Here is a 20600-nt window from a genome sequence, read left to right as displayed (position 1 = left end):
GACAGAGGCATTACCAAAAATCCTTTCATCTGTGCAAGGTAAAACTATGTTGTGCTTTTACAGCACCAGGAGGTTTAACTATCCAAACGACTTTGTAGGCATCAAAGGATTAGGACCTAAAATGTAATAATGATACTAGTGTTTACAAATATTTCTATGTTATACAGAAGAACGCTGTGTGGCACAGCGGCAAAGAGAGCAGTTCTACAACAGAGCAGAAGCCAGGACTTGTGACTTGCAATCACGTGTTAAATAACAGGAACAGCTCTTCCACTTGCATGTCTTTTGTCCTGCTCCTCATTTCTATTGGGCTGAGGCTGTTTTTATTTGCACTAGCCAAGTGGGACTACATTAAGCACAAAAATACAGCTGAGATACAAACCGCAGAATCCCATTTCGCTTTATGTGCCCAAATGGCAATTACCTAGCCATGCAACTGCCATTTTTGGTCCTTATGCACAGTTTGCAATCTTCCTACATGCACAGCATGGTACACATCCACACAGCTACTGACCACACACATTAGGCTACACCCTGGTCAGGCAAATACATAACTGCATATACATCTGACCTAGGGAATGGCAAGACAAACTATGCTGGCAAAATACCATGACCTAGCAGATGGAGGAGGAGGTCTTTCCCATGTCTGAACCCAGTATTCCCTAGCTTCATAAATGAATGCATGAAAGCAAAGGATGTTACTTAAACAAATCATTCATATGTTATTTTCAAAACTCCTGTCAGACAAGGCAAGGAATGAATGCTACTAAAAATAAATAGATTAATCTGAAAATGTCTAGCAAGGCTTGAGATTTGATCCTACAAAGATACATTAAGCTTCCTCAATTGATAAGGCCAGCCACCTATTGTGTATGAGTGCTGGCAAGTTTCCCTATCTTTACAGAATGCAAAATGTGTCACAATCGCATAAGGCTGCCATCAGAATGCATAATCCTGGCTTTGAAGTGAGCACTCAAACAAACAGCACTGTAAAGGGCAATTGTGACGATAGAAAAAGTGACACACAAACAAACATTCCTGTACTCAATAAGACAACAATGCCACTAAACGTGTGGAAAACAGAGAAGTGGTTAGCCTGAAATCAGGCAGAAAGTTAGATGGGGGCCACCTTAGAGACTAACTAGTTCAAAGAGGCATGATTTTTTTTTTTTTTTTTTTTTTTTTGGGTGACAGACTATTTTATCATCATCTACAAACCCCCCCCACAAAAACCGCATGTCTCTCTGAACCAGTCTCTAAGGGTACCTATGCACAAGTGCAGAGGCTCCTCTGACGTGGTATAATTACAGCACATCAAAGCAGACTCCATTAATTGAGTCTGCTGGAGCATGACAATTACCACAATCCAGCTAGCCTCCATGTCTCGCATATCATCATCCCCACAAACAAGCTTTAGTTTAAGTGCCCTCGCAGCCATTTTGAAGAGCAGGGATGTGAAACATGAGTTGCTGTGGAGCTTTAATTAAAGTGGCTCTTGGAGCCGCTCTAATTAAAGCGCTTCCCCCCACTCCCTGGAACATGTGTAAAAAAGTGCCCTTAAGGTACCACCCTGGCCTGCCTTCTGCCTGTGTAGAAAAAGAAGCAAAGAAAGCAACTAAAGGCCTGAGCCAAAGCCATCAATGAGAACCTTTGCATTAATTTGAATGGAATTTGGACCAAACCCTAGAGGAAAGCAAATTCATCTGCACCTGTTAAAAGCAGTAACCAAGTTAAATTATTATGGACTCTCTGTATATAATGTACCTATAAATTGGATTCCTGCAGTTGATTTTCTAAAAACTACCCTGTAACAAGGGGCCTGCTCCAGGCCAATCTCACTGTAGTCCACCCACCTGTTTCTGGGCTAACCAGCCGTTTTCTCACGTGCCACACCTTGTTGTTAATTAGTTCATTGATGCAATTATGTCGGAGGCTGCCCATTTTCTGCCCCGATGCCAGGGGGTGCTATCTGCAGCTCCATTCCTCCTCTACACTGCAGCCAAGCCTTGCTGATGGCATCTAGATGTTATCATCATCACTGGCCCCCCACACTGGGCCCCAGAATACTCCTAATTGAACCCTGCCTGGATTCGTCTCTTCAGGCAGTCTCATCTGCCTTCATACTAGGCAGCATAGCTCCCTGAGCCACTTCCCCTTCAGGTGTGGTCCCCCGGGACCTTTGGCTACTAGCCCCGACCCACCTCCAGGCCAGTTGGGACCCCAAGCATGCAGCTCTTGGGCATTCCTTGCAGTGGGCCCCCAGCCCTTTGACCCTTCCAGTCCTGGCCCTAGCATGGACCAGTCAGGGGAAGTTCAGACAGGCATGAGTCTATGGCCTTTTCTCTCTCTCTCTAGGGGTCCACCCTCCAGGCCCTCCAAACAAGAGGTAAACCACCTGGTTGTAGGAGCTAGGGGTTAAGGCACCCCAACCCACCTTTCACCAGGGTGGTAACTGGCCTGGCATTTCCTGGGGGCTCCCATGCCACTGAGAGCCCCACCAGGCCACCCACTCCCAGCAGGGAGCAGTTTTAGGTCATGCCCAGGACCAGGAGCCTCCTGACCATCCCCTACAGCTCCTCCCTTACCTCTAGATGATACCAGCAGCCCCCCAGCCAGGCAGTGTTGTTGCCTGGCCTCCAGCAGCAGAACTGCCCTGTTTACATGAGCAGCCCTAGGTTCAAAATGGCTGCCCCCATCAGGCACCTGGCAGCTGACAGCTCCAGGCCCTTAAAGTGGCAGGCATAAACAGTGCCCTGCCATATACCCTAAAAGACTGAATATAGAAAATCATAGAAAATTAGGGTTGGAAGGGACCTCAGGCGGTCATCTAATCCAACCCCCTTCTCAAAGCAGGACCATCCCCACCTAGATCATCCCAGCCAAAGCTTGGTCTAGCCAGGTCTTAAAAACCTCTAAGGATGGAGATTTTACCACCCTCTGGGTAACTTGTTCCAGTGCTTTACTACCCTCCTAGTGAGAACAGAATGTTACGTTTCCACTACAGTTTCCCTAATCTGCAACATTATTAAGTAACACGACTGGGAACTATCTGGCATTTACTGATCCAGTATAGGCTATCCTTCCTATAGTTATCTGTTCTGTTTGGTGCAGGGCTGCCATCAACCTTCCATCCTATCAACCTGGTTCCAAGCCCAATGCCAAAATTCACACACCTCCCTCATACGACAGTGAAGGGGTCGAAGAAGAAATTGTCTCTCGGTTGCAACACCTATTAAGAGACTCATTCCCATTCCACATCATTAGGAGATGCCTTCCAATCTGCCTCACTCTGAACAAATATCTGCAGTCAGCATCTGTCTTCCAGAGGTACCAACACCCCTCTCTTTCCTCCTTGCCAAACTGTTCTTTCCCTGATAGTGGCCATAATCATATCAATTCCCAGAGAAAGAGTTTTAGCACATCTTCTGTGAATAACTCAGATAATGGATACACAATTTATGATAGGTAATCTTGAGCCGTTCGTTCAGCTAACATTATTTACTTCTCTCATAATTTTCACCACTTATAAAGTCTGGCAGGTCTTCTACCAAACTCTCTACTAAAGAATCTCAAAACAGGTTAAAATTGTCCCTGAAGAAAAAATCCAACACTACCTAATAGGGATCAAAAAGATTTTAAAAAATGCATCTTTTCTCTTGACTTTTTCAAAGCATTTATATTAAAGAATTTAATAGAATATAAATGTTATGCAGAATGTTTTAGAATGATTCAAAATGCACAGCAAGGATCACATTATGCACAATATTTTTGTAGATGTTTATAAAAATATCTATACAATCCTACCGGTTTCATACCAAGTACATTCTATTCCCTTTTTCCTGCAGTACCTTAATCCTTTACTTGCACGTCTATTTAAATAAGGACTTCCAAGTATTTAAAAATCTGGCTAAATTCTGCACTCAGTTTCATTTGTGTAAATTCAAATGAAACCTACAGAGCTATTTTTCATTTGGTGTAAACTGAAATTGAGGATGTGGCCCAAAGTGATTCTGACCAAGTAACAATAGGGTATATCTTGAATAGATGAGAGCAAAACTTAGCCTACCGTATTATAAATGAAAATCACAGAATTCCAACGATATGCAAATAGCACTGGAGAACATGCTGTCAAATGCTTGATAAATGACAGAGCAACATCAACAGTGACAAAGCCAAGAATCAAGTTTAATTCTTCTGCTTCCTCCAGTGGTTCTAGCTGGTTAGTGACGTCAACCTACAACGTCTAGGAGCTCAATCACCATGGCAACTGCAGTTAAAATCAAGACAAATCACCGTTCAGGTTTCAAAGAGAATATACAGCATCTACCCAGTTCCCTCTCCTGTGCTTCACAACAAAATATATCTTCAGTATCTTCAGTTCCTGCTCAGATAAATGTAAAGTTACATCAATACTAAAGACGCAGACCATTTTGAAAAACCCCTTGTTCTGGTACAAACAATAGTAAATATCTCCCAAGACACTTGAGAGCACACCTGTTTTAGGCACAACATGAAGCATTTTGAAATTACTGGCATATTCTAAGAATCTCACAGAAAAAGATGAGTTTCACCTTTTAAAAAAGCAAATAGCATTGCAACTTATTTACATATTGTACACAGCGGCATTCTATGCTAAATATATATCAGAGTTGTTCAACTGATGGCCCAAGGGTTGCAAGGGAACTGTAACAGGCTCAACTGCAGTCCTTGTGCTCCCACCTGGTTACTGCTCCCCCCACTCCCATCACTTCGGCTGCAACAACAGAAGGGATGTCCAGGCTCTGTCTCCCTCTGGCTTCCATTCCCCAGCCCCAGCGGGTGGGCCAGTGCATTATAGCACACTACAATCTGCAGTACCAGAGAAGCCCATGGATCAGGGTGCCTGAGGAGTGCAGCGCAGCAGGGAAGGCAGTGGCCAAGAAGCTTAGAGTGTGATGGGGTGCCCAGGAGCATGGTGCAGCAGATGGGACACCAGAGCACGTGGGGAAGATAGGGCAACATGGGTCCCATGGTACCTTCTTGTGCAGCTTCTGGATACTGAGAAGTTGCATATTATCCACTAAACTTCATACGATGCAACGTACTTGAAGAGAAATGAAGGCCAGGATAAAATAGATTTATCAATATATTCAATCTTCATCTTATTGATTTCACTTTCATTTATTTCTCAGAAGGAAGAAGTATCACTGCACAAGGATCCTGTTTTTCAGTGTATTATTTCTATATAGTCAGACTTCAGCTATCCATGATTTAATACAGGATGGGATCCTTGGCTTTGTATTAGCAATCCTCGTTGAATGACGCTACTTGACAAGTTCTGATTTAGCTATTTCCAAGTGGCTGTTACTTGGGGAGTAATAGCAAGTATTTGGTGCATCATAATACAAAGCAAATGTTAAGAAAATGCTATGGTCAAACAGTTTCAAACCCCAGAGTTAGAACTAGGAGAATACCTTTATCTGGCAATGAACTGCAGTTCCCACTGAACTGCAAATTCTCTGTATGAGCCTGGGAAGTTCTTGACTTACAGTGTCAGCAATCACCCAGTCTGATCATCCTTACACAACTAATTGGATCATCGGCTCAGTTCTGTGGCATCAAAATTCTATTACAATCAGTAGCAAGATGATCTTGAACAACATTATGGATTTACAAATCCTAGGAAATCTGTGAAGCAACAATTCTATTTGGCTGGTCATCCTCATGATATAATGGTCTCAGATGAATAAAAACAAAACAATGTACTCGTCTCAATATTTCTTTTTCCCCTCATGTGGTCGGGAAGTTTCTGTGCAGCCTGGAGGGTTAAAATCTTAACCCCTTTTGGAAAAATATTAAAACTCAGATTTTGCATCAGGAGCCAGTGACAGACTCTTACAAATTCCATTGTGGTGTGGAAAGCCTCTAGGGCAAGAAGAGGAACAGGAATAGGCAAGTAACACTCGCACCAATTAATTTGGGGTGGGGAAAAAATTATAATGCTACTGAAGGCACCTAACAGACAAAAACTCATCAACATTAATGTCCAATCTTCCTCTTTCAGCAGAAGATCACAAAGAAATGCAAGTAAAAGAAAACACATGCAATTTTATCTCTGATTCATGAAACTCCACTCAGGAGAAGTGGGAACATGAATGTTTTATAGAGCCAAATATCAGCTGAGATATGAATGCCACTGATCACACATGGCAAGGCTGGGAATTCACCAGCGGCAGACCCTGGCACATTAGAGAGGTCTCTTACCACATACAATGCTGTGAAAGTCAGCCTGCTCTGCTCTGAAAATGGTCTCAGTCAATACAAGTGGGGTGGCCGGCAGCCTTATTTTGTAAAAATTGGACTTAAAATACCTGTTTCAGAGCATAATATTCATCCTGTATGGAGGCCTGGCTGCAATGACGTCACAGTCAAAATTTTAGGTAGGGCTGTCTAAACTCCCTCTCAAACATTTGTCTTTTTTATTAAATTCACTTGTGATTATACTGCTCTACCCCTAAAATCCACCAGATGCTAAGGAGTATTTAATGAAATATGTGCTTTGAAGTACCAGGAATTGCAGCATAGTTCCTAGGCCAGGCTTCAATATGGGGATTGTGCTACTTAGGTCTTTTGGTGATGGAAAAACAGACATCCATGTTGACATCATTAGATCTATCAGTTGCATGCAGTTCCACTGACCAGGAGGTTTTGATGACACTCCAGTAAACAGACGTTACTTTTGAGTAGTTCTGGTTTTTTCTTTTGAGAAAGTACAGAGCAGTAGTGGGCAATTGCTCATCTTCCGTCCGAGCTCTCAGGCAGGATTCAGACTCTCCAGTTCCATCTATAACAAGTCTGTGAGCAGTCACACTGTAGTGGACTCAGGTTATGGTGGAGTCCTACTCTACACTTTCATTTCATATGACCAGGACAGTGTAACTAACTTATGCAACACATGGCAGAGCCTGGGGTTTTTCAGAGGCAGTGCCCGAGTTTCATTTTAGATAATACTGGATGTGTCTGTACATCCAATACTTGTGCATGCAATTCAGTACAACTATTCATGTATTGTTCTTATTATAAAGTTGACCCTGCATATAATTCAACCCCACATTTTGATGTTCAATTTAAGGAAAAAACTGTTCACCCCCCCACTATAAGTTGATAAACAGATAGAGACCTTGGAATGCTAGTGTCCTTACAAAAATCAGAGAATCAAATAAATAAGGAAATGACCCAAAGGGTTAAACACACTGAAAATACTAAAATGAGAACTGCGCTGAAATTCAGACCTAGTATTTTTATAACAGGCATAAATATGCTGCAAGTACGAAAGTCAGGAGTGTAGAGGAACCAATTACAGGTCAACCCTGCATGTAAGTCAAGTGCTATGTTGTGGTTCTTCTGGAGGAAAACGTGCTAGACTTACAATCTGACCAATACAGCATTTATTACCTCAAAATCGAATCACTATAATACACTTAATCTACACTACACCTGGAAGCCTCAGCTATTGCATAATCCAAACACTTATTTGGTTTTGCAGTGCTTCTAAAATGGCCACATTACATTTGTTCATAAAACGTATACCAATTCCTATTTGTTTCAAGGTATCATTTTTAACCTAAAAGCCCTAAACACTGTGGCTCCTTCCTATTTTAGGTCCAACAGATCCAAATTGCATTGACCCTCAGGGCAAAGTGAATTCTCAAAGCTTTTGAAAATGGAGCCGGTTGAAGAATATGTGGAGAGGGGAAAAGGTATGTTGGAGTAGGGACTGTTGGGTGGGTGAAGAAGAGTGGATGATGGCCTTTAGTGTTTTTCCTATTTCGATTTGTTTCTAGAGCACAGATTTTTAACTAGGGTGCCATGACATCCCTTTATGGATGTTGTATCTCTGTTTCTGGGAGATACTGTGTGATGCAGTACCAAGAAGCATCTGCAGCAGGAAGGGGGTGCCCCACTACGGCCCAGCTTGACAAGAGAAGCTGCCATGGGGCTGTTGCTGCTAGCCTGCCTGAGAGCCCACTCCAGCAATGCCACCACCATGGACAAGATATAATAAGTGCTAATCCAGGCAGTGCACTTCTTGGGGGCGATGGGTATCCTCAAGCTTTGTACAGAGGCAAAGGTGCACAGAATATATCTTCCCCGCACATGAAAAATGAGGGGCACCCTCTGCCCACAATCCAGACGGTGCTGCTAAATTCAGAAGTGTTATAGCAGATGGCTTGGGTCTAGAAGGGTTGAGAACCAGTAATGTGGAGCATGGAGCATATTATGAATTTCTTAAAAATGTTACTCGAAAATCTGGAAGATGGAAACACTAAAATGCTAAATAACCCAGAATACAAGGTTCACAGAATTAGAATGAAAGAAAATCATCTCTTAACATTTTTTCAGATCCTGCTTTTCTGAGTATTTTACATACCCCAATATCAGACCAGCCACTTTGTCTAGCTTTAAACTGCTCATTCTGAGAACAGTTTGTATTAATGTCTGACCTCAGCATGAAGAGAAAATTACTGGTTTTTTGCATTAATAAAACTGTGACTGTAATGCTAATGGGCAGATTTTAACCCTATACACAGACTAAGTAGTATCTTATTCCATGAAAAATGCCACTGAAGTCATTGAGAGCATTTGGGAAACAGTGATATTTAAAGCAATTAAGGGTCACAGAGCATAGCCCTTCTTAGCTAACAGTGGTAGAGAAATGTTTATTTCAGGATAAATTGCACATCCCAACCTTTGAGTGGGACTTAATATTTGTGGTAATTAGGGATGATGTTCCATTAGCAAAACATCACACAGAAATGTAATTAATGTAACTTGTAAAACATAATGTAAGCAATGGGTACTATACAGAGCACAGCAGTACAGATGTGCCAGTTACATTTAAGGGGATGCTATGCCTCTGGCTCATAAACCACATCTGTGTTAAATTAAATTCTGCTCAGTTACAGTAGCTTAGATTGATGTTAAGTTTCTCTTTAAATGGCAATATAGTAATGAAAAACTCTAGAAAAGCCCATGGAGATGACACAGAAGTGAAAAGTATATTGATAATCAATATTTAATTATCCTTAATGCATTTAATGTGCATAAAAAGTACTAGACTGATTTCAGCAGAATCTAAACAGCAACCCTACCCTTGCCAATCTACAGGGCTGGAGGAACTGTCAAGAGAGTTATTTTGACACTCATTCAGTCTGTGCCTATAAGCAGAGTCATGACTACTGTATTGTAGGGCTGTGCAAAATTTCACCGGCTGTTTCAACCTCGAAACAGCAAAATCAAAACGAAATGAAGGGCTTTCAAACAGCCTTGAAATGAAACAAGGGCAGTCAAAATGTTCCGAGTTTTGATGCTCAAGCTGGGGTTGCCTGCAGGGAACCAGAAAGTAAGGAGAAGGAGGTGGAAAGAGGGTGGAAGGACTGCTCTCATATTGACTGTGTAGCTGGTCAGCAACCGTGATCCTTCCCCAAGGTCCACTCCAATCCCAGTGCTCTGGGGGAAGGACAGAAAACATACACACACACAAACACACATCACGAGTTCTGCTCTGACCAATTTGAAGTGTAGTTTCCAAGAAACCTCTGCACCTATCTCCTTGAAAGCTAGCAGGCTTCATGGCCTCAGCAGGGGCCACCATGCCTGCACATTTCATCCAAATCAGACAAGAAATGACAAAGTTACAGGCAGTTTTGTGCTTCCCCATTCTATCCTGTGGGTGAAACATAAAAACAGTGGAACAGTCTCGACAAAACAAAATGGAACAGTGCTTTCAAAACTAAACGAAACTTGAAACAAAACACTGTCCCGTAGAAGCAAAAGTTGAAACGAAATGGTGCTGTTTTGCACAGCCCTACTGTGTTGGTGGTTTTGCAGTATGAACACCAAACAGGTAGAATCTAAACATACTGAGGCATCACCAACTTTCAGGCACAAATTTGACCTGGATTCTAAGAAGAAACCTGAAAATAAAAAAAGTTAAGTGTCTCATTACCAAACTCTTAGTCATCCAGTCTCCCAAAATACATCACTTAAGCCGTGTAATTGTTTTGTTGTACAATCCCTAAATATGAGATGATTAACTAAGTAAACAAACACACAAATGTGTTTTTGAAGTAGTGTTTACATTCATAGTTAAATGTTACACTGCAAGTACAGTATACTTCAGATCTCCCTTGCTTTCAAGCTTTAACTAGGTTGGGGTAGGCAATTATTTGGTCACTTAGGAAGTTAGTGAGAGTTGTTGCAGGCTGGGGGTGGCAGGGTGCTAACCCAGGCTGGCCTGGCTTAGTGGGAGCAGGGAGGGGTAAAAGAAGGGCAACTAATCCTATTCAGCCCCAGGCCTGTTTGCCCCACACCTACCACTGGGGGCACCAAATGGAGCAGGCAGATGGTGCGCTCAGCCAGGTGGATGGAATGGGGCCACGGGTAGGCGGGAAGCAGCATCCAGGATCATGGAGCAGCGACAGTACAGAGCCAGGGTGCATAGCAGAGCCACAATCCACTTTCTACAAGTCCCTGTCTGTGGAACTGGCAGCTGTCACAGGGATCTGTGGGGAGCAGATTGCAGTGCTGCCCTGGGCTCTGGCCCCATGCTGTCACTGCCCTGAGATCCCAGACCTACCCACCTGTCCCACACCCTGACTGCCCACAGCCCCATCCCATCTGACCAGCCAAGCACACCCTGCCCACAAGGTTCCTGGGCTGGTCTTCACAGAAACTCCGCCTACCCATCTACATGGTGCCCCAGCAGTGGGTTCAGGGTGGACTGGCAGCAGCAGCTGGGCAGAGCAAGCTGCTGCTTGGGGAGCTGCTGAGAAGCCAAGTCATGTGTCTGGGGGTGGTGGGATCGGCCACACGTGCCATGGCCCAGGCTGCCCCCTGTGCCTGAGCCAGGTAGGGCAATGCAGGCTGGACAGAATCCATTGGTGAGCCACATGCAGCCCACAGGCCATATTTTTCACACTCCTGAGTTAGATTCAAAGTAGAACAAAGTATTATTTTTTAGTTTAAAGCAATATACATTTCTTTCATTAGTACTAGACCGGTAATCCATAGTAATCAGAAAGAGGAACTGTGCTCTTATAGTTGCAATCTATCAGATAAGCAAGAAAAGTAAATAAATGTTCCTAATCACTTAATTTAATTAAAGATTTCATGACACCCTATAGAAAAAGATGCATTTCCCCATATATCTTGACTAAATTACACTGTGAGGAATTTAAAATCTACTATCCAGTTTCAATGGGACATGGTAATGTTGTTCACTTCTTGGCCCAGACCTGTGGTGCATTATGGCCATTTTGTAGTGGCATAAAGCAGCCTGAAAGTTGTCCCATACAGCTATCCTACTAGTGTAAGAAGATGTGAGCTTTTATGTCCTTTCCTTTTTGTGCAGCCATCATAGATGTATGACCAAGGAAAAGCTGGTGATTACAGCACAAGGCCTTTGGATTAATGGAGAGATAGGTGGACCTGGAGAGCTTTTTGAGAACACTGACAGAATAAGTTTTGCGGAGAGGATGACAGAATAACGAAATACTGTCTTGTAGTATATCTTACAGCTCTTTCAATAATACGAAAGACGCTAACTTTCAATCTACATAAGCCATTAAGTTTTACCTTCATATCTATTTCTGTACCATGGATCTGCTGAGCTACTGTTTTGATGATCCCAATGACAATATCCTGGAGTCCTTCTCTCTCCGAATAATAATGCAGAATAAGTCCTTTCCCTTTTTCTGCATCAGTGCACCTGAAGGAAGGGGCTCGCATACCTGGGTAAATAGTGGCAAGATGGTCATGCAGAGCATCCAAGTTCTATAAAGAGAATTAAAAAAAACAAACACACACATGAGAAAAGGGTTCTTGCACATGGCAAACTGTCAAGGTGAGAATACAAGTCATTCAAATAATAGTTTATAGCATACTGATTCCTGGCTGGTCTAGTTCTATCATTTCTCAAACCAGCTGAAGTCACCTGTGAGGTTTCATCAGCCATTTCCAAGACTTCCCACAGCAGGGCTTTCAGGTGCTTGTATGCTGACTCTCAACACTAGCTAGTGTTACCATTACTAACCACCATGGAGAATGACTCTATTAATGGCATCAAAAGCAATACCAGTAAAAAATGCTCGCAAAAGGGAGTTCCTGGTCCATGCTGTTAGCACAAATTACAATAATATTTGAATTTTTCATCCACAGTGGATTGGAAATGCGTATGGTATCCCTTTGCCTGGTTTACCACCATCTTTCTCCTTCTGTTTTCCTCACCAAAATGAGGAGGCCAGCAGCCTCTTCCTTAGAGAGAAGCTGACCAAGGTAGTTAGCTGTGTTGGTCTGAAGTCAGGCAAAAAGAAGGGCAGGATGCCACCCTGTCCTGCCTCGTTAGAGAAAAGGTATAACTACCAAGTCAACTGCTTGTATATGGATTTAGGGACCTAACTTTACATGTTTATATCTGAGAAACAGATTGACCTTACTGGTTTCAAAAAAAGGCTGACATTTTGAAAACTAAGAAAAATGACTAAAAAAATTTTCCTGGATCTGACAAAATGTTTGTAATTTCAAGTGGCATAGTAAGTCTTCCAAGTTAACTGAGCAAACTTCTCAAAAGCTGCTAAGAATACATGCAGTCATTGAGAACAATTGCATAAATCCAATGCACGGTGTCTTAAAAAGGACATGGTTAATATAAGACATAAGTTAGACATTTCCAAAAAACAAAAAGCCTCATTTTTTCCAACTTGCCATATGTTCCAGATATCTTGTCTAATTAAAACTTTGGCAAAAAAGCAACCCTTCTCTGGATAGAAACCTTAATTGAGAAATTGGAACACAGATTTATGAGGAGGTTAAAAGGGGACAGTGAGATTAAAAGCAGATTTTAGAATAAAATGCTAGGTACAGCCTTAATTATAGAGTCATTACCATGGCTCCATTTTTTCCCATTTGCCATGTAATGGCTTAGATGAAAGGGGCAATCTGGTTGGCCAAATAAATTGTCCAACCTACATAATAGTATACCTATCTTTTAAAGATTATGCAGATTCTTCACTTAGCAGGCCTTCAACATTGAGACACATCTCTAAATATTTTTTTCCTTTAGACTTTTCAACATCAATTTTTATTTAGTGTTTTTTGCCAGGTCCAGGAAAGGTAAAATGAAGATGTTTTAAACATGTAGGTTGGATCACCACCATGTCTTTACTTAACATCTGTAGATCCTCAAAGTTGTGGAGATGGACTGAACCTGCTTTTTCATGGGTTATGAAAGGTTCCAACAGCTGTCTTTTCTCCTGGGAAGCCTCCGGAGGAAATGAGTTTCTCACAAATGAATTCTGTAGGATGTACTCAGCCATGAACTTCCTCCTTCACTTTCTTAGTTTGCCTCAAATTTATGTTTATACTAAGTTGCTATATCACGGTCGCCAAAATTAAAACTTCAGAGGTTAAACCTGCGATAGCACAGCCCAGCTCTTAGTGAGTATGCTAGGGAAAAGAGCACACATGCAGTCAGCACCTTGCTGATCTTTGCAGAGGCTAGGTATGATCATTCTGATACATGGAGCCCATGTCTACAGTGGCCACAAAGGTGTGAGAGTTAAAAAAAAAAAAAAAAACTATGGGAGCTGGCCACCTCCACAGGCAAGTGAACCATGAATGCTTTAAAACAGTTCAGAGCTACTGGCCCAACATGTGTTCCCCAGAAGCTTGATATGCAGCCTTCTTGGAAGAAGTCTTTTAAGGAGATATGCAAAATAGGATAGGTCTCAAAAGGAGCTGGTATTCAATACAATGGAAACAGACTCTGTATGCCAAATACTGCTTTTCTATTAAATGAATGTATAGATTAGTAATTAAGGCCACATTCCAATACAATTACTTCAAATGAACTTTATCCATCATGATAATAAAGACAATGATCCAGGTCCCGTTTTGCCATTGACAACCCCAGCTTAGATCAAGCAAAGGCTAAGTTCATGCAACTGGGCTCACGTTGGTGATCCTATCTTGCCCGTGGAAGCTCTCAACAAAGACTCTTAGCACAAGCTTGAGTGTAAAGTAAATGCTTCCTTCAATGATCTAGTGCTTAAATAACTTGTATAGCACATGAGATGGCTAGATTCTAGGTACCCCTCAACTCAGGGGAAGACCACATCTTTTATATTCCAGCAGAATGCCCTGACCACAAAGCTACTGCCAAGGCTAGGCAATAAGGAAAGAAGGAAAGACTTCAGAACAACAGTAAACATGTGAGAGCCTAACTCTATGGTCAAACAACTTGGGCACTGCTCTTGGAGGGGACCCTGGGTTCTGATACCTACCTCTACTTCCAATCTTTATATATGTTTTAGCCAATAATTCTGTACTGCCATTTGCTAAAGTTACAAATAGGAATATGTAGCAAATGTGGGCCATGGCTATGACACTCTCTGGGTATCCCTCTCTTCCCTTTCGACTGCCACATCTTGATGTAATTACTTAAACTGGAAAAAAGGAGCTCATCCCAGGCTCCCACAATGAGCTCTCACTTGCTGCCAATCTGTGCATTAGAGCACTAATTGGCTTACGGTCCAATTTCGTGGCCTCCATCCCCCCCTACGGCCACACCCATCTTCATTGGTGTTATGGTTTTATCACTTTCCCCGGTTGGGGCCTCAGCCTGCATGGCCACCTCCCTTTTCCTTCTCACTGAGTCTTCTTAGCCTAAGCCCATTGTACCAGACCTGGCTTTCAGGTTCCATCTCTCATCTTATCCTTCACAAACTTGGGCCCTGGTCCTAGTCTCACCCCTCAGGCTCTGGTCCCACTCAAGGCTACAGGCCTCCAGACCACAGTTCCAACCCCTAGTGCTCTGATTTTGACCCTCACGAGATGAGGGCCCCAGGCCCCCGCCTGCACCCTGCTCAGACATGGGGCTCTCTGGCTCCATCTCCACCCTGCTTGGGCACTAAGCTTTAGCTCTCCTGGCTTCAGGCCATCACCAGTACTCAGTTTTGGCTGTCTTGGCCACCGCCTACCTGCAGTTTGAGCCCAACCCTTGGCAGGGGCTCAACCACTGCTGGGTGCCGCTCCGGCATAAGTGGGACCTCTGACCTTCCCTGACAGGACAACCGAAACCACGGGCATAAACTGTAATAAAAAACGTAAGGCCTCAGGCTAAAACTAACTAGAACCAGAAGCACACTGGATGCATAACTTTGGCTCTTAGTAAGGCCCTCAGTTCCTTACTTTTAGTCTGCATTGTAGCAGGGTCTCCAGCAGTCTCAGCCAGGGTCACCACAGGGCAAAGTTCCTTCTCTGGCCATTTGCAGGGCCAGACTGATCGCAGAGCTCAAGACCTAAGCTTATATGCTGCATAAGTCCCACCCCTCCTGGTCATGTGGCTCTGCAGAATCACAGAGGTGTTCCCCTTCTGTGCCTGATGATGACCTTCGTACTCTCCCTGTTAAGGCTCAGCCCAGCTGTCCAGAGCCCTTTACTCAGAAGCTGCCTCCCTGTCTGCCTTGGCACAGTTTGCTGCTCTGTCTCCACTCCCTGGGTGAGTTACCCTCCTGGAGTTGACCTCCACCTGTATCTAGCAGTCTGTCTGCTTGCTGGCAGCTCATTAGCAGCTAGCTTGCTTCTTAGCTGGCAGCCCTCCTTGATCCAGAACAGTCTGCTACTGTCTCCTCTTAAAGTAACAGGAATTTTCTGGCTCCCTGTTACAGGCTATCAGGACAAAGCTTTCCAATACTACAATATGGGTATGTATTACAGGCCTTTTAGAAGGCCTCAAACAAGTAAAGTACCAGATGAAGAACCCTATTCTTTGCTCCCAATGCTATTTATGCAGTTTTTCCAAAGGTTATTTAATGCATAATTCATAAAGAGCTTTGGAAACAAGGACCTTTACACTTCCAGGGCAGTATCTACCTCCCAGGACCAGTCAGGCTTTTCTTTTGCGTTCTCCTTCTGGAACCAGGAATCTCTCTCTCCTGGCTGATGGGCTGTTTGCCTTGTGCATTCCTAACACAAGTACAAGTTTCAGAAACTGGCCCAATATAGTATTATAACAGTTATATTAAGTTTTAAGTTAAGCTTTGCAGTTCTTTTGGAAAATATTTAGTATAGGTTTTGTGTGTTCTCTTTCATCAAAATTCCATGTGCTAATTTATGATTTGCACGGTCAGTTAATTACTCTGGGTGAGACAGCTGGTAGTCTGCAATTATTGCTTATTGTATTAAATACGATGACTTCGCTTTTATCATCTTCTCTTCCACTGCCAGACCTGTTGGTTGGTCAAATGGTGTTTACTCAACATAAACAAAGTCTTTAAGACACAAAATATTTGCATGTTTACATGTGTGTGTACTGTGCATAGCACAAAAGATGTCTTGATCATTGGCTAGGAACCCCAAGAGTTTCACAAAGAAAAATAATAGTAGATTAGACTCTCCACCCCAGTCACTGGCTCTGGCTGCTCTAGTTTATGCGAAGTCTTGCACAAGGAGAACTCATAACTTCAAATACTGTCCCCAGTTCCTTGGTGAGCCTTTCACCCCCATTTTTTTTGATAAACAAATCCTACAAGAGAGCACAGTCATAAAATTAAACATGCTAAAAAGCTATCTGAGGTGACTGATCTTAAAACTCAGAGCTGTTCTGTTCAGGTATTCAGGTGTTATTATCCTTTATTTGGATACGTTTGGAAACAAAAGGGGTGGGGAGGATTTACTGTGCAGGACTGGTTTTCTAATTAATTAAATAGACAAGTAAATGATTCCCTGCAGGATCTGGTATTAACCACTACTTATGGTGTTTGATTGATTTTCTTTTGACCGTTTTAGCATAACACACACTTGGGATTTCTCAGGTTGCAGTGCCTTTATATTGCCTCTCTTCGGCACACTGTCTTTCAGCTACGACTACCAGTGATTTTTTTCAGGCTTGTGTCTTTCCATGAGAGAAAGAATACTCTCTCAAAAGCCTAAATAATAAATATAATTGTATTGCCTCTTTGCAGTTGCATTAACTGAGTGCTGCTGTATGTTTAAATTATACATGACTTCCCTATCAACAAAGAAACTTCTTGAAGGGTATTCCAAAGAATATAAAGAGGATTACTTCCACAGTCTGGAAAAAAAAACAAAGGCTCTCATTTATTTGTTGCATCATGGGCTTGCAGTATCTGATTTTAGATATAGATATTGTGTCTGGCTTTTATCATTCATGATATAGATTCACACAGAGCCCAGAACAAGTCCTGATCTGCACTGGAGCTTATGAAGACTTTTGTAACATGCATAATGACTCACTATCATCCACTACTGTGACATTAGGAAGAATAAACCATAGCTGTGCCTCATAACTGCAATTTTCAAAAACAAATCAACCTCATTCTGTCAGTGAAAAAACTTAGAAATAACCCGTTTGCATTTACAGTAGTGCATAATGACCAATGTCATCTGTTCAAACTGAGGCTGAAACAAAGCTAATCTAAAGTTTTGTAGTAAGAATATCAGTCACTATTTTAGGAGACTTTCCTGTAATACAACTTACTTTCAATTTCCTTATCTAGGAATCAAATAAAAGTGGAGTGGAGGAGAGTATACTCCGTTCCCAAATTGAGAACGAGTCAACTATGAATTTTAGTTTGGTCTGAGCAGTCAATTAATGCAGAATAGCAGTATATCATATTATACAGCAGGCTGCACACAGGAAAATGAACAGCAAAATATGCCCACCACTTTTTTCACTGCCATCTTTTACATAGATAACAACTGGAGGATACTGGAAGTCTCCCCAGCTATGTTAAAAAGCCAGTTTTAAGCATAATAGAGTACATTATTAAATACAGGCTCGCTAGCTTAGTGAGGAGGGCTTTAAACTAGCTTCACCAAGGGATAGAGACCACCAAAGCCCTGAAGTAACTGGAGAAGTGTGTGACCTGGAGGAAGCAAAAGCAGGAGGAGGCAACAGGGGAGGCCTTCTCATTCTTCCTGAGAAAGTAGGGAAAGATCAGCTAGCAACCTCACAAATGCAGATCCTGGGAAACAAGCAGAAAAAAGTCCTCACACTAGTCAAGGAACTATGATGCAACTGGAATAACAAAAATGTAGTGGGATAGCTTGTCTGACTGAAACACTGCCATGGATAGGTATAAACTGCTCAGGAAGGACAGGCAAGGGAGAAGGGGAAGAGGAGTTACGCTGTATGTAAAAGACCTACATGATTGCTCAGAGCTCCAGTATGAAACTGGAGACAGGACTCTTGAAAGTCTCTGGATTAGGGTCGGGGAAGAGCAACAAGGATGATGTTGTGGTGGGAGTCTGCTATAGACCACCAGACCAGGAGGATGAGACTTTCCTCAAACAGCTAGAATAAGTTTCCCAATCACAGACCCTGGTTCACCCTGACATCTACTGAGAGGGCAATACAGCAGTGTGCAGGCAATCCAGGAGTTTTTTGGAGAGCGTTGGGGACAACTTCCTGGTGCAAATGCTGGAGAGGCCAATTAGGGACTGTGCTTTTCTTGACCTGCTGCTCACAAACAGGGAAGAATTGGTGGGGAATGTAGTAGTGGATGGCAACTTGGACAGCAGTGACCACAAGATAACTGAGTTCAAGATCCTGAGGAAAGGAAGGAAGGAGAGCATCAGAGTAAGGACCCTGGACTTCAGAAAACCAGATGGCAACTCACTTAGGGAACTGATGGGAAGGATCCTCTGGGAGGCCAGTCTGATGGGGGAGAGGAGTCCAGGAGAGCTGGTTGTATTTTAAAGAAACTGAGGGTTCAGGAATGAACCATCCCAATGTGCGGGAAGACTATCAAGTATGGCAGAAGACCAGCTTGGCTTACCAGGGAGCTCTTCAGTGAGGTAAAATACAAAGACAAAGTTTACAAGAAGTGGAAGATTAGACAAACAACTACAGAGGAGTATAAGAGTACTGCTCAGGTAAGCAGGGATGACATCAGGAAGACCAAAGGAAAAGTGGATTTGCAGGTAGCAAGGGATGTGAAGTATGTCAGCAACAAAAGGAAGGTCAGGCAGAGTGGTGGGTCCCTTACTGAATGGAGGAGGCAACCTAGTGACAGATAACACAGAAAAGGCTGAAGTAACTCAATGTCTTTTTTACCTCAGTCAGCTCCCAGACTACTGCACCTGGCACAACTGTTTGGGAAGGACGTGAGCAGCCATCAGTGGCAAAAGAACAGGTTAGGGACCATTTGAAAAGCTGGATGTGTACAAGTCCATGGGTACGAAAGTGATGCACCCAAGGGTGCTGAAGGAGTTGGCCAATGTGACTACAGAACCACTGGCCATTATCTTTGAAAACTCATGGCGATTAGGAAAGGTTCCAGATGACTGGAAAAGGGCAAATATAGTGCCCATAATTAAGAAAGGGAAAAAGGAGGATCCAGGGAACTACAGACCAGTCAGTCTTACCTCAGATCCTGGAAAAAACAAACAAACAAACCAAAGCAAGGAGCAGATTGTCAAGGAATCCATCTCTAAGCACTTGGAGGAGAAGAAGGTGATTAGGAACAGTCAGCATGGATGACCGACCCGATTGCCTTCTACAATGAGATGACCGGTTCTGCGGATGTGGAAAGAGCAGCAGGCATGATATACCTTGACTTTAGCAAGGCTTTTGATACGACCTCCAACAACATTCTTGCAGGCAAGCAAAGGAAGTACTGGTTGGATGGACTGTAAGGTAGACAGAAAACTGGCCAAATCATCAGGCTCAGAGAGTAGTAATCAATGGCTCAATATCTAGTTGAAAGCCAGGATCAAAGTTGAGTGTCCCAGGGGTCAGCCCTAGGGCCAGTTTTATTCAATCTTTTCATCAACCACCTAAAAGATGGCATGGAGTGCATCCTCAGCAAGTTAGCAGATGACATCAAACTGGGGAGTAGCTGATATGCTGGAGGGTAGGGCTAGGATTCAGAGAAACCTCAACAAATTGAAGGACTGGACCAAAAGAAATCTCATGAAGGAAGTCCTGCACTTAGGATGGAATAATCCCATGCACTGAGGTGTACAAGCTTGGAATCAACTGGCTAACCAGCAACTACTTCACAGTCAGGTCGGCTAGGATCTGGAACCAACTTCCAAGGGAAGTGGTCCTTGCTCCTACCCCAGGGGTCTTTAAAAGGAGGCTAAATAGACACCTAGCTGGGGTCATTTGACCTCAGCATTCTTTCCTGTCCATGGCAGGGAGTCAGACTTGATGATCTGCTCAGGTCCCTTCTGACCCTACCAACTATGAAACTATGAAAAGGACATGGGGGTTACAGTGGACAATAAAAGCTGAAGGGAGCCAGCAGTGTGCCCTTGTTGTGAAGAAAGCTGACGACATACAGGGCTTCATTAGTAGGAGCGCTGCCAGCAGATTGAGGGAAGTGATTCTTCCCCTCTATTCAGCACTGGTGAGGCTATATCTGGAGTACTGTGTCCAGTTTTGGTCCCCCACTACAGAAAGGATGTGGATAAATTGGAGACAGCCCAGCCAAGGGCAGCAAAAATGGTTATGAGGGATAGAGCACGTGACTTCTGAGGAGAGGCTGAGGGAACTGAGCTTATTCAGTCTGGAGGAGAAGAGGCTGAGAGGGGAT

At 43.1% G+C, this 20600-nt stretch overlaps 1 protein-coding gene across 3 annotated transcripts in view; it reads right to left on the bottom strand.

Annotated features, from left to right (window-relative positions):
• GUCY1B3 (guanylate cyclase 1 soluble subunit beta) overlaps positions 1–20600 on the bottom strand; it is an 80467-nt gene that overhangs the window by 23879 nt on the left and 35988 nt on the right. For all 3 annotated transcript variants that reach the window (XM_019534513.1, XM_019534511.1, XM_019534512.1), the window contains exon 5: positions 11617–11814. In XM_019534513.1, coding sequence (XP_019390058.1) covers positions 11617–11814 — 198 coding nt within the window. The remainder of the gene's footprint in view (positions 1–11616; positions 11815–20600) is intronic.

Source organism: Crocodylus porosus, unplaced genomic scaffold (genome assembly GCF_001723895.1).
Source record: "Crocodylus porosus isolate Cpor-Errol unplaced genomic scaffold, CroPor_comp1, whole genome shotgun sequence".
NCBI lineage: Eukaryota > Metazoa > Chordata > Crocodylia > Crocodylidae > Crocodylus > Crocodylus porosus.
The sequence above is the reverse complement of the archived record's forward strand: the minus strand, read 5'-3'. Positions and strand labels throughout refer to the sequence as shown.